Genomic DNA, 14,592 nt, shown 5'->3' with positions numbered 1-14,592 from the left:
TTTCAAATATACAAGGGATTTAAAATGAATCCAAAGAATTTCAGAATAATGTCACAATTACTTCAAAGATTTCATCAAAAATTCTTAAAGAATTCAAAAGAATACTAGAATTACACAGATTTCACAAATTTAAAAAAATTTCATCAAATTTCCTTAAGATTTCAAAAAAATACTAGAATTTCAAAAGTTTCATAAATTAAAGTGATTTAAATGATTTTTAATTTTTTTAAGAAGATTTCAAATATACCAGGGATTTCGAATGAATCCAAAGAATTTAGAAAAATGTCACAATTATTTCGAAGATTTCATCAAAGATTCTTAAAGAATTCAAAAGAATACTAGAATTACACAAATTTCACCAATATTTCAAAAATTTCATAAAAATTTCCTTAAGATTTCAAAAAAATACCAGAATTTCAAAGGTTTCAAAAATTAAAGTGATTTAAATGATTTTTAATGTTTTCTTTAGAAGATTTCAAATATACCAGGGATTTCAACTGAATCCAAAGAATTTCAGAAAAATGTCACAATTATTTCAAAGATTTCATCAAAAATTCTTTAAAATTTCAAAAAAATACTAGAATTACACAGACATCACAAATATTTAAAACATCTCCGTAAGATTTCAAAAGAATACTAAAATTTCAAAGGTTTAAAAAATGTTACAGTACACCAGATTTCAAAGATTTCAAAATATTTCAAAGATTTGAAGCGATTTCAAGAATTTATAGAAGATTTAAAAAGATTTCTCAAATATTTTTAATATTCCAATGATTTCGAACGAATAAAAAAGATGGCTACAGTGTCAGATTTTAAGGATTCCAAAACATTCCAAAGATTTTAAATGATTTTTATTATGTTTTTTTAGACGATTTCAAATATATCAGGGATTTCAAATAGATCAAAAAAATTTCACAATTATCTCAAAAATTTCCTTAAGAATTCAACAGAATACTGAAATTTCAATGGTTTCAAAAATAATACAGTACAACAGATTTCAAAGAATTCAAAATATTTAAAAGATTTAAAGCGATTTCAAGAATTTTGAAGAACATTTAAAAAGATTTCACAAAGATTTTAAATATTCCAATGATTTCACACGAATAGAAAAATAGAAAATAGAAATTTCGAAGATTTGATCAAAAATTCTTAAAGAATTCAAAAGAATACTGGAATTACACAGATTTCACAAATATTTCAAAAATTTCCTTAAGATTTCAAAAGAATACTAGAATTTCAAAGGTTTTAAAAATGGGACAGTACACCAGATTTCAAAGGTTTCCAAATATTTCACAGATTTGGAACGATTTAAAGAATTTTCAGAGGATTTAAAAAGGTTCTACAAAAATCTTAAATATTCCAATGATTTCAAATGAATAGAAAAGATTTATGGCAACTGGGTCAGATTTTAAGGATTTCAAAACATTTAAAAGATTTTCAATGGTTTTTAATGTTTTTTTAAAGAAGATTTCAAAGATATCAGGGATTTCAAATAAATCCAAAAAATTTCACAATTATTTCAAAAATTTCATAAAAATTTCCTTCAGAATTCAACAGAATATTGAAGTTTCAAGGATTTCAAAAATAATACAGTGCAACAGATTTCAAATATTTCGAATTATTTCAGAGTTTTTAAACGATTTCAAGAATTTTCAGAATATTTAAAAGGGTTTCACAAAAATCTTAAATATTTCAATGATTCCAAACGAATAGAAAAGATTTTAACATGGCTACAGTGTCAGATTTTAAGGATTCCAAAGCATTTAAAAGATTATAAATGATTTTAAATGTTTTTTTAGAAGATTTCAAATATACCAGGGATTTCAAATGAATTCAAACAATTTCAGAAAAATTTCAAAATTCTTTCGAAGATTTCATTCAAAATTCTTAAAGAATTTAAAAGAATACTAGAATTACACAGATTTCACAAAAATTTCATCAAAATTCCTTAAGATTTCGAAAGAATACTAGAATTTCAAAGGTTTCAAAAATTGCACAGTACATCAGATTTTAAAGATTTAAAAGCATTTCAAAGATTTGAAATGATTTTTAATGTTTTTTTTTTTTAGAAAATTTCAAATTTACCAGGGATTTCAAATGAATTTTCAAAAAGTCAGAAAGATTTCACCACTATTTCAAAGATTTCATAATAATTTCTTAAAGAGTTCAAAAGAATACTAGAATCACACAGGTTTCACAAATATTTCAAAAATTTTCGTAAGATTTCAAAAGAATACTAAAATTTCAAAGGTTTCAAAAATGGCACAGTACAACAGATTTAAAAGATTTCAAAGATTTCAAAAAAACACTAGAATTTCAAGGGTTTCAAAAACGATACAGTACACCAAATTTCAAAGATTTCAAATATTTCAAAATATTTCAAAGATTTGAAGCGAATTCAAGAATTTACAGAAAATTTAAAAAGATTTCTCAAATATTTTAAATATTCTGATGATTTCAAACGAATAAAAAAGATTTTGACATGGCTACAGTGTCAGATTTTAAGGATTCCAAAATATTAAAAAGATTTTAAATGATTTTTAATTTTTTTAGAAGATTTCAAATATACCAGGAATTTCGAATGAATTCCACAAAATTCAGAAAAATTTCACAATAATTTCAAAGATTTCATAAACATTTATTAAAGACTTCAAAAGAATACTAGAATTTCAAAGGTTTCAAAAATTGTACAGTACATCAGATTTAAACAATTTTAAAGCATTTCAAAGATTTGAAATGATTTTTAATGTTTTTTTTTAGAAAATTTCAAATTTATCAGGGATTTCAAATAAATTAAAAAAAAGTGAATTCCACAAAATTCAGAAAAATTTCACAATAATTTCAAGGATTTCATAAAAATTTGTTAAAGAATTCGAAATAATACTAGAATTTCAAAGATTTCAAAAATGGTACAGTACACCAGATTTCAAAGATTTCAAAATGTTTCAAAGATTTGAAGCGATTTCAAGAATTTTCAAAAGATTTAAAAAGATTTTAAATATTCCAATGATTTCACACGGACACAAAAGAGTTCAAAAACTAAAAGTTTCAAGAAAGAGTTCATAGAAATTTCAAGATTCACACAGATTTTAATTGCATCAAAAGATTTCAACGAATTCACCAAGATTTCAAAATATTTCAAAGATTTTAAGGAGCTAAAAGACTCTACAAAGATTAAAAAATATTCAAAATGTTTTACAACAACGATTTATGTTTGAAAAAAAGGAAAAATTCGTTTATTTATGAATCATCTCTCTAGAGATTGTTGAAAAATTTTTGTTGAAAATTCACATCTTTTTGTTTATAAAATTAATCGTTTTTATAGAAAATTTGTCTCTTTTGGAAAAAATTAGAAGTTTTTTGGTTAAAAATACAACTGGCTGAAAATGAATATTTTATTGTTGAAAATTTGACCATTTTGTTGAAAATTCGAATTTTTAGTTGAATATTCTTTTTTTTTTGTTCGAAAATTAATCCTTGTATAAAATTCATCTACTTCGTTCAAAATTAACTTTTTTATTGAAAATCTTGTTAAATATTCTTCTTTTGAGTGTTGTTAAAAATGCACAGTTTTTTAAATTAAACAGTTCTTTACAAAATTTCACTTTTTGGGAATAAAAAAAAATGTTTTGATTAAAAATATATCTGGTTGAAAATTAATCTTTTCTGGCTGAGAATTCAACTATCGTTTCGAAATTTTTTCTTTCTTAGACTAATTCTACTGTTTTTAAATTAAAATTAACTTTTTTTGTCAAAAAGTCTTAATCATATAATAATATTTTTTGAGAATTCATTCTGTTTGGTCGGAAATTCAACTTTAATCTTTTTGAAATACCTCTAGAATAGTAGAAAAATTATATATTAAAATAACCCTAAAAGAAGTTTTCAAAATAATTAGTTACATATCTGATTTTTTTATTTATTTAAAAAAATGTTTACCCTTAATTAAAAAATTATACTTATAAAGTAGAAAATTTATATTATGCCTTAATTATTTTGGTTAAACAGCCTTTATCGAAACTTCAAAAAGACTGAGTCAAATGTGGAGGGACCTTTCGGCTTTGGAGAAATACAATTTTCGTAGAAGGGCGAAGCGTTTAAATGACAAAATTGTCATTGCACAACCAGATACGAAGGAAGAGAAAAATAGAGGTAGAAAGTTTCTACAAAGGATTTTAGTGAATCTAATTTTGACTAATTATTTATTATACTATCATTCTAATTTTATTTCAGGTGATGCAGTCCAAGTTTCAAGCAAGGGAAGAGTACTTGCAAAGTCTAAAAAACTCGAAAACTTTTGTATGTTTGATGATAAATCCGAAAAAATTTATAGAAAAAGTGTCGTATTAGTACCATTTTCAGTTGATTCAAATAAAAAGGTGGATACAATTAGTGATTCACAGATTGAAAAAGAAGGAAGAAAAAAAAGATTTAAATCTCCCTAAGAAGAATTTCCCTGTCAAGAAAAATTAACTTTAAATAGTAAGTTTTTAATCTATCCTTTCCCATTTTTTTGTATGCTATTTTCTCTTAATTTGGTGAGCATTTATAAACATTTCGAATTAGGATTTAAAAAATCGTATTTTTTATCTTTATTAATAATAATTACTTTATTTAAATTTCGCATGAAAATGTACCGTTTCAAGTGCCTTATTAAGGGTCGCTACAATTTCCTAATTTATAAATTCTTCTAGACATAAAACGAACTATGCACCTAGGAGATTAATAATATTGATTTAAAAAAGAATGGTTGTTTATAAATATATTCGAAACATTTTTTAGTTGAGTTTTAAAAAAAAATGTTGAACCTCAGAAATGAATTTTTAAACAAATAGTTGCATTCTCAATCCGAAAGATCATTTTTTTAGCAAAAAAACAACTCATTTTCAACAATACACGTGAATTTTCATCTAAGAAAGATAAATTTTCAACCAAAATTGGAATACTTAAAATTTTAGAAAAATAAATAAGCAAAAAAAGAAATTTTCAACAAAACAGTTTTTTTGAATAAAAAAAATTATTTTGTTTAATCAGAAATAGAGTAATTGAATTTTGAGTTAAAACAATTAATTTTCAACAAAAATAATGAATTATTAACAAAATAATTCAATTTCAAACCCAAAATATGAATTTTCGACAAAAGTGGAAATTACATCTTCAGTTGAAAAAATTAATTTTCAATTAAAAAGAAACAAATTTTCTACTAAAGAAATTAATTTTTAATCGCGGTGATGAATTTATAACAAAAATATGTATTTTTGACCAAATAGTGGAATTTTTAACCCGAAAGACGAATTTTTTATTTAAAAAAAAATCGAATTTTTAACTAAATATTTTTCTTCAATCAAAGAAATTAATTCTTAACAAAAAAAGACAGAATAGTTAAATTTTTTACAAAGCAGAACATTTTTCAATGAGAAAAATTAAATTTATATCAAAAAAGTAAATTTTCCACAAAAATAGAATAGTTAAACTGCATTTTTTACATAAATTATAAGTCTTTAACTAAAAAAAATTTAATTTTTGACCAAGCACATGAATTTGCTACTAAAAAAAAATTTGGTTCCAAATTTTGGTTCTAAATTTTCAGTTAGTAAAATAAATTTCCAAACAAAAAATAATTTTTCTACCAAAGAAGATAGTTTCAATAAAATATATAAATTTTCAACTTAAAAATATAAATTTACCAACCAAAACTAGAATGGTTCAATCTGCAGTTAAAAAAGAAAAATTTAAACAAAAACATAAAACGTGTTTTCAGCCAAATTAATTAATTTTCAACTAAAAAGAAACAAATTTTTATCAAAAGAAATTAATTTTGACTGATAATGATGAATTTTCAAAACAAAAAAAAAAGAATTTTTGATAAAATAGTTGAATTTTCAACCCAAAAGATGAATTTTCTATTTAAAAAAAAACTAAGTTTGAACTAAACATTGCTAAAAAATCTAAAAATAAGATAATTAGATTTTCATTAAAAAACAGAATTTTTAATCAATTTAAAGTAAGTTTGGAACGAAATAGTAGTATAATTTCAACCTAGAAGATAAAAATTTCAATCAAGAAAGATAAATTTTAGACAAAAAATGGAATACATACATTTTCAGTCAAAAAAATTAATTTTAAATAATAAAAAACTAATTTTCAACCAATAAGATACATTTTCTAATAAAAATAGACAAATAAAAATATAAATTTTCCAGCGAAAATGGAATAGTAACATCTTCAGTTGAAAAAATAAATTTTCAACTAAAAGGAAACAAATTTTCAACCAAAGAAATTAATTTTTGATCACTATGTTGAATTTTTGACCAAATAGTGTAATTTTCAACACAAAAGATGACTTTTCGATTTAAAAAGGAACCGAGAAGATTAAATATCTATCAAAAAAGATAAATGATCGACAAAAAATGGAACAGATAGATTTTCAGTTAAACAAAATTAATTCTAAATAAGAAAAAAACTAATTTTTAACCAAGAAAATAAATTTTATACCAAAATAGACGAATTTTTAATAAATTACATGAATTTTCAAACAATTATTTGAATTTTTTAATGAATTTTAAACCAAAAATGGGAATTAATCAACAAAGAAGTTTGAATATTCTACTGCAGATTCGAATTTTAAATAAAACACAGGAATTTTAAACAAAATATTTGAAGAAAATAAGTAAATTTTGGAAAAAAGGGTTTTTAAAGTAAAGTGATTAATTATCTATCAAATAAATGAATTTTTAACAAAGTACTTTCACTTCCAACTAATAGTTGTATTTTTTATAGAAAATTCGTTCTTTTGGACTAAAAATTCATCTTTTTGGATAATAAAATTTATCCTCATTGGTTAAGAATTAAACTTTAAAAAAAATTGTTATTATGTTGAAAATTTAAGTATTTGATTAAAAAGTCATCTTTTTGTCGAAAATCAACTGTTTTATTAAACATTTTTTTTTAACAGAACATGCGTCCTTTTGGATCGAAAATTTATATTTTTTGGTAAAAAAAGTCATATTTTCAGGGTGAAAATGAACCTTTTTGTTACAAAGTTAATGATTGTGTTGAAAATTCAACTATTTGATTAAAAATTCATCTTTTTTAAATAGAAAAGTTATCCTTCTAGTTTAAAAAAGAACTTTTTTGTTAAAAATTCGAATATTTTGGTTATAATTCAACTGTGCGAAAAAATTGGTCTTTTTTGCTAGAAAATTCAACATTTTGGTTGAAACTGAATCTGATTTTGATCCAAGTTTAATTTTTTGTTTGAAAATTCAACCCTTCGAATTGAAAATTAACCTTTTTTAGTAGAAAAATTATCTTTCTGAGTTGTATTTTTTTAATTGAAAATTCGTTCTTTTGACTACAAATTTATCTTTGGTAGAAAAGTCATCCTTCTTGGTTAAAAATTCAACTTTTTATTAAAAAATTTAATTATTTTGTTGAAAATTCATAATTTTTTATTAAAAATTCATCTTTTTTTGCTGAATTTAACTCTTTAATATTTAAAATTGAAATATTTTTCATTAAAATATCAAATATTATATTTTTCCTTGAAAATGTAGTTTTTGGTTGAAAGTTCGACTTTTTTTCGAAAGTTGACCTATTTCATAAAACATTGATCTTTTTGGTTGATGATGAATCTCTTTTAGTTAAAAATTGTAAAAATTGGTTGAATATTTAATTATTTTTTTGAGAACTCATTTTTTTTATTGAAAATTCAACTGGTTTGGATAAAAAAAAATCGTCCTTTTGAATCGAAAATTGATCCATTTTGTACAAAATTCATCTTTATTGGTTAAAAATCAACTTTTTTATTCAAAATTCCACTTTCTTTAAAAAAATTCTAGTTTTTGGCTTGAAAATTCATATGTTGTATTAAAAATTAGTCTCTTTTTTCACAAGTTCAACGATTTGGTTAAAAATGAACTTTTCTTGTTAAAAAAATCATCTTTTTGGGGTTTAAAGTCAAGGGTTTTCTAAAATATTTGATTTGTTAGCTCGGGAAGTCCACTGTTGTCTTCAATTTTTTTTTATTAATTTTTCAACCGGAATTTCAATGGTTTCATTCTTCAAAATTAAAGTTTTTATTATAAATCTTTTATTTACTAAATTTTGTTTGCAGCATCTGATTCATCCAGTATTTTAAATAATGAAGAGGACAATGCAGAGAAGAATATATCATCCACAAGTTTTAAAAAATACTCAAATTCTACTTTTTTTATTGTAAGTCGAGCTTAAAAAAATTTCGAGTATTACATGTATTATTAAATACTTTTGTATTAGGTTTAGTTTAATATATAGAAGATTGCCATGTTTTGTTTTCATAAATATTAGCTAGTGTCCTTATTTTAACTATAAATAATTTATTATACGGTAGATTTTTTTTCAGGTAAAATGTTCCGGTAACGCACACAAAATTTGTTTACAAAACCAACTGCTTTTGTGTATTGAGAATAAAAAAAAATTCACAAATATATTGTAGCAAATCTTAAACATTAGACAATTCAAAAATAGTAAACTAGATATGAAGCTTCGTTTTATTCAGGAATGTGTGATACATTTTTTTACATATTTGAAAAAAATGCAGTGATGTAAAGTATTTAAAAGATTAAAAAATCATTGAAATCTTGAGAAAAATAAACATTTTTGACAAAATGTACATTTTTTAAGATTTTGAGAAAAAAAAGATTCGAAGCTTTTTTAGAATTTTTAAAGGTTCCAAGAAACTTTAAAAAAATCTCAAGAAAATTTTGAATTATTTTTTATTTTGAAAAATTAATTTAGGAACAAATTTAAACATATTTTAAAAGATTTCTAAAAAGTCTGAAATTAAATCTGACAGTAGATGTGGACGTTGAATAAAAATTTGAGAAGCTTTTTAAGAATTTTGAAAATTTTCAAGGGAATAAAAAAATTTTATCAAGATTTCTGAAATAAACTAAAATGATTTTTTATTCTGAAAAGTTAAATTTAAAATAATATTTTTTTAAATTCTAATCGTTCAAAAAATTTCCTAAACAATCAATAATAATTCTAAAATATTTTTAGGCAATTTTTTAATTATGCACAATTTCTTTAAAATTTTGAATAACTTTTAAAGTTAATTTAAAACTTGTAACGATTTTAAAAAAATTCCTAAATGTATATTTCAGAAGATAAAAAAGAGCTTTTTAAGAATTTTGAAAGGTTTCAAGAGAAACATAAAATTAAAAAAGAAATTCAAGAATAATTTAAATTTTAGGAAGATTTAAAAAAATTAAAAACAAAAGTATGTTTATTGAAGATTTAGAAAAAAAGTAACTTTTTAATATTCATGAGAAAAATTCACATTATTTTTTATTTTAAAAAATTAGTTTTAAGAAAGAACCTTAGACATTTAGAAAAATATTTTGGAATCTTTAAAGTTTTAAATTATTTTTGAATTTTCTTTTAAACATCAAAACTTCCTAAATATCATCTAAAATTATTCGACTTTTTCTTAAATTTTTTTTTAAATTGCCTTCCAATTTTCCCAATTATTTTCTGACGATTTTGAAAATCTTCTGAAATGTTTTTAAATATTCTCCTAAAATTAATTATTGAAAATAAAAAGATTTTTTAATTATGCACAATTTCTTAAAAATTTCGAATAATTTTAAATGATACTTACAACTTTATGCAATTTTTTTTTAATTAAAAAAAATGCAAATCATTTAATAAGATACTTAGAAGGTTTAGAACTTCTAAAATATTCCAAAAAATCATTAGATTCATAGGACAATTAAAAATATATTTCTTTAAATTAATTTAAAGAGATTATTTAAAAAGATTTCATAACATTTCAGAAGATTTCTCAAATTGCCAAAAAAGAATGTGAAAAGTCAATTTTTCAACAAAATTGATGAAAAATTCGACAACATTTTAAAAGATTTATAAGTTTTAGAAATTTGAAAAAAAATCAAGAATAAATTTAATTTTGGGAAGATTTCAACAGATTAAAAACAAAATATTGGGGTTTTGAAGATTTCGAGAAAAAGAAACTTATTTTTTAAAACAAAATTTAAAGAGTTTAAACTTTTCATAAGATTTCAAAAAATTATAAATTAGATGTAAATTTCGAGGAAAAACTTTAGAAGCGTTATTTATATACAAAAAGCGAATTAAAACAAAAGAAATTAAGGTTTCTAATGAAATGTTCTAAAATAATATCTTAAAATTAATCTAAAATAATGAAAAATCATTTTAAATTTGCCTGGAAATCTTAAAAACATTATTTGATTTCTCTTAAAACCTTATAAAACATTTCACACACTTTTTTTTAAACTTTAAAAAATCTACATTTAAAAAAGTATTTTGGCATCTTTACAAGTTTTAAATTATTTTTGAATTTTCTTTAAACATCAAAATATTCTAAAATCATTTTTTTATTCTCTTGATACCTTTAAAAATTCTTAAATAAATTCTTTTTTCTTTAGAAAAAAGCACAAGATTCTTGGAAAAATTAAGATATTTCTACAAATAACAGGTCTGTCAAAAAATCTAAAAAATTGAAACATGTATTTTTATTTGACAGCATTTTACAAAATATTTGGAAAAAATCTAGTAAAATAGAAAAAAAAATCTATTCAAAAGAATTAATTTTTCAAACAAATTTCAAAACACGTTAAAAGATTTATAAAAACCTCAGAAATAAATCTGGATATTTTAGTTAAATTTGTTTCAATATTATTAATATTAATATTTTTTGGAAAAAGAAGCTTTTTATAAATTTGCAGTGGCTTCAGAGGAAAAAAAATAATCCTAACATCATGTGAAAATTTCACATTATTTTTTATTTTATAAAGTTAAATTAATTTTAAGAGAAAATTGAAGATTTGTATGAAAAATTTTAAAGCATATTTTGAACATTTTAATCTTAATTTTTAATATTTTGCATAATATATTCTAAAATTCAATAACATAATTTTTTGGTTAATTTATTTGATTTGTTTTTGACAATTTTGAAATATTAAAATCTCTCTGAATTTTTTCAAAAATCTTGGGACAATTATATTTATAAAACTTTTTTTCTTATATGTTTGGAAAATCTCTCAAAATTAAAAAAAAATACTGCTTTAAAATCTTCCAGGAATTTATTAAATATTTTTATATGTGTTGAAGTCTTTTGAAATTTTCTTTAAAAACTAATTTTTCAAAATTATACATTATTTCTGAAATTTTATGAAATATATATAAATATAATTTTCTTAAGATTCTCCTTAAAACTCAAAGAGATTCTTTAATTTTTAAGAATTTTTTTTTATTATACATGTTTTTAGATTAAAAGATATTTATATTTTGTAAACTGCCTCGAATTTTCCTTCAAATGTCGAAAAAAATTTGAAAATTAAAACAATTTCTTAAATACTTACAGTTTCATTGTCAGGATTTTCTAGACAATTTTCTTAATTCTTAAAAAGCATCTATAATTTTTATTCGAAATCTTCAATTTTTTAGGATTTATATTTCTACATAAAAAATCATGTGAAATATTTCAATGAATCTTTCGAAAATTTTATTATTCTCTTTAAACCATTAAAAATTCATGAAAAGTATTTAAACGTTTATTCGAAATCTACATCTACTTTCAGATTTATATTCATGATTTTCAGAAATATTTTTAAACATTAAAAAAAATGTTTTAAAATTAAAAATAATTAGAAATCTTAAAATTTGTATTAATTCTCGTGAAACCATTTATAATTCGTAAAAACCATCTAAAATTTTTGATCAAAAAATTTTTTTTTATCTACATTTTCTTTCGAGTTTTTTAAAAATTATTTTAAGATTAAAATTTTTTTTTTTAAACTTCTGAACATTTTAAATCTCTCAAATTTTTAATTCTCTTGATTTAAAAGTTTTTAAAAAGCATCTTTCTTTTTGAGAAAAGATTAAGAATCTTGAGGAAATTCAAAAAGAGGTTTTAAGATTTTAAATGTGTCGAAAAATAATTCAGAAATTTCAACAAATTTTAGTTTAGTTTCGATATCTGAAAGCTTAAAAAATCCCTGAATTTTCTCAAGGTTCTTAATCTTTTTCTCGAAAAATAAGTTTTTTTTTAAAGTGCCCCTAAGATTTTAAACAGAAATTTTATATGCTTTTTAATAATTTTGAAATTTTTCAAGAGAATCAAACAACATTTTCTTAAGATTCTTGGAAAATTTTAAATTATATTTTATTTCAAAAATTATTTTTTTAACAAAATTAAAAAATGTTTCAAAAACTTTTAAAAAATCAAGAGAATTAATTTTTTTTAGATTCCTGGGAAAATGATAAGGTTTATTTTATTTTGATAAATTAATTTTTAAGATAATTTAAAATTTTTGGAAAGATTTGTCTAAATATTGAGAAAAATTCGAGGTAGCTTAAAAGATCAATATCCTTAATTGAAAGAATATTTTTAAGAATTGTGAGAGGTTTCCAGAGATTAAAAAATTTTCTCTAACTTTAATGAAAAAATTTCGCATTATTTTTTATTTTGAGAAATTACTTCTAAGAGAAAATTAAAATATTTTAACAAAAATGTTAGATGCTTTTTAAGAACTTTAAAAAGTTGAAAGAGAATCAAAAAAAAAGTTTTTAAGATTTTTTGAAAAATAATTGTTTATTTTGAAAAGTCAATTTTTCAACAAAGTTGAAAATATTTCAAAACGTTCCAAACGATTTCTAAAAATTGCGAAAACATTTTTAAATGTCGACTGATTTCGAGAAAAAACCTAAAATATTTTAAAGAATTTTGAAAGGTTTCACGTGTAATTTTTTTTAACGATTTTTGGTAAAATTAAAAGTAATGTTTTTAAATTAATTTTTAAAGAAAAATAAAATTAATTTAATATTTCTAAAAATTCCGAATATAAATCTTGAAGGTTGGAAGGCAGTTTTTCTAATCTAAAAAGATTTTTAAAAGTTTAAGAAGCATTTCGAACTGCGTCGTAAATGAATATGGAGATTAAAATTTGTTTAAGATTCGAAGTGATATTTCATTTTCAAAACTTTAGTTTAAAATTTTGATTTAAAAAAATTTTAATTTTATTTCTAAAATTGTTATAAAATATTTCTAGACATATTCAAAAATATTTCCTTAAATTTTGTAAAAAATGGAAAATTAAATTTCTACAACTTAAAAAAAAAACTGATAATAACGACTTCCTTGTTCTGAAACAGAATATAATTTTACCTCAAATTTTGGAGTTTTAAATCATTTAACTAATAAATAGTTATTCAAAATTTGTATTTTGTATTAAAAATTATTTCCCCCTCAAATCGAAAAATTACATGCGCGATGATTCTAGATCCAGAAAAAAATTACAGACTGAATTTAATTTCACAGATCGATAAAATATAGGTATGCTCAGGTGCTAAAATTTGAATTACCCGCGTAAACCTGTCGGTCTGCGTCCATGCGCAATTCACTCCAATTCTGGTTTTCTTCGCAGCAGTTGTTTTTAAAAACGTCTCGTAAATAAATAAAGCCTCACAAACCGTTCCTGGGCACTTTAATGATGTTTTTTGAACGATAAAGTGAATTTAAAAGTGGTGAAAATAATAGAATCTCGAATAATGGAAACCGAAATTCATATGCCCGCGAAATCCGAGAAGACACCGCGGCGCAAGAAAACTTTTTCCGAGCAGCTGAATGGCGCAATGGATTTCGGGTCACCGAAACGTCAAAAAACCGACGGTGAGAGAGGTTTTTCATAATTTTGTCACTGCATTTAGTAGTTCAGGCGAGGCAAATGCCTTTTTTTCGCAATGCCTGCATTATTTGCATGGAATGCGGCTTTATTTTGTAGAATTGACCTCATTTTGGAGCCATAATTAACAGTTTCTCAATTCAGTGATAGCGCTGGCTTCGCTAGTAGTATTTCGCCGAACAAATATGGCGTGTTTGTTGATGCATTTTTCTTAAATCTATTAGAATTCGAACACGAATCATACCCTCTTTTAATCAATTTTTTTATTCCGAAATAGAGCATTATGTACTTGGCTTTCTTGTCTTTGTCTCTGTCGAATTTCTCTTCTCAGAAAAACTTCTGGTTTAAATGGAAAAAGTGCAGTTTTAAGAGTTCTATTCGTATTATATGCTTCTGTTCTTAAATATCTAGTTGTTTCTTGTTCATTTGCGTTTTTGTTTCGTTAAATTTGGGTATGTTTTTGCCATTTTTGCGATACATTTTGAGGTTATGTTTTCCACATTTCTTCTATTTTTTAGATCAGTTAAAGATTATTTTTGCAAAGGGAAAAAACCTGTGCCTTAATTAGTTTCGGAGCAAATTCAGATAACTGTTTTTTAAACGGTTATATCTCTGAATATTTTCATCATTTCGTGATTCAAAATATGTATTACAGTATTTTACAAATTTGTTGAATATTCGTCTTTTTTATTAATTTTTTAATTAACAATTTAAATGCTATTTTTAGTTGAAAATGCATAGTTTTTAGTAGAAAATGCATGTATTTTTTTAAAAATTCAAGAGTTCATTTGCAATTTTTTTTCTTGACTGACTATTCGACTGATGTTAAAAAGTCGTATTTTTTTCTTGAAAATGTTTTTAATGTTGACAATTAGGTGGTTTTGTT

General features: G+C 22.1%; 2 protein-coding genes across 4 annotated transcripts in view; both read left to right on the top strand.

Moving 5' to 3' along the window:
• The window catches only part of LOC117176847 (high mobility group B protein 13-like), a 30,330-nt gene extending 22,005 nt beyond the window's left edge, over positions 1–8,325 (top strand). The window contains exons 8-10 of the mRNA XM_033367189.1: positions 4,009–4,152; positions 4,234–4,482; positions 8,117–8,325. Coding sequence (XP_033223080.1) covers positions 4,009–4,152; positions 4,234–4,445 — 356 coding nt within the window. The 3' untranslated portion in view covers positions 4,446–4,482; positions 8,117–8,325. The remainder of the gene's footprint in view (positions 1–4,008; positions 4,153–4,233; positions 4,483–8,116) is intronic.
• Positions 8,326–13,446: 5,121 nt separating this feature from the next.
• LOC117177349 (HMG box-containing protein 4) overlaps positions 13,447–14,592 on the top strand; it is a 27,935-nt gene continuing 26,789 nt past the window's right edge. For all 3 annotated transcript variants that reach the window (XM_033367978.1, XM_033367976.1, XM_033367977.1), the window contains exon 1: positions 13,447–13,693. In XM_033367978.1, the coding sequence (XP_033223869.1) occupies positions 13,573–13,693 (121 nt within the window). In that variant the 5' untranslated portion in view covers positions 13,447–13,572. The remainder of the gene's footprint in view (positions 13,694–14,592) is intronic.

This window comes from Belonocnema kinseyi, chromosome 7 (genome assembly GCF_010883055.1).
Source record: "Belonocnema kinseyi isolate 2016_QV_RU_SX_M_011 chromosome 7, B_treatae_v1, whole genome shotgun sequence".
NCBI lineage: Eukaryota > Metazoa > Arthropoda > Insecta > Hymenoptera > Cynipidae > Belonocnema > Belonocnema kinseyi.
Note: the sequence above shows the minus strand (reverse complement) of the source record. Positions and strands in the feature narration are given on the sequence as shown.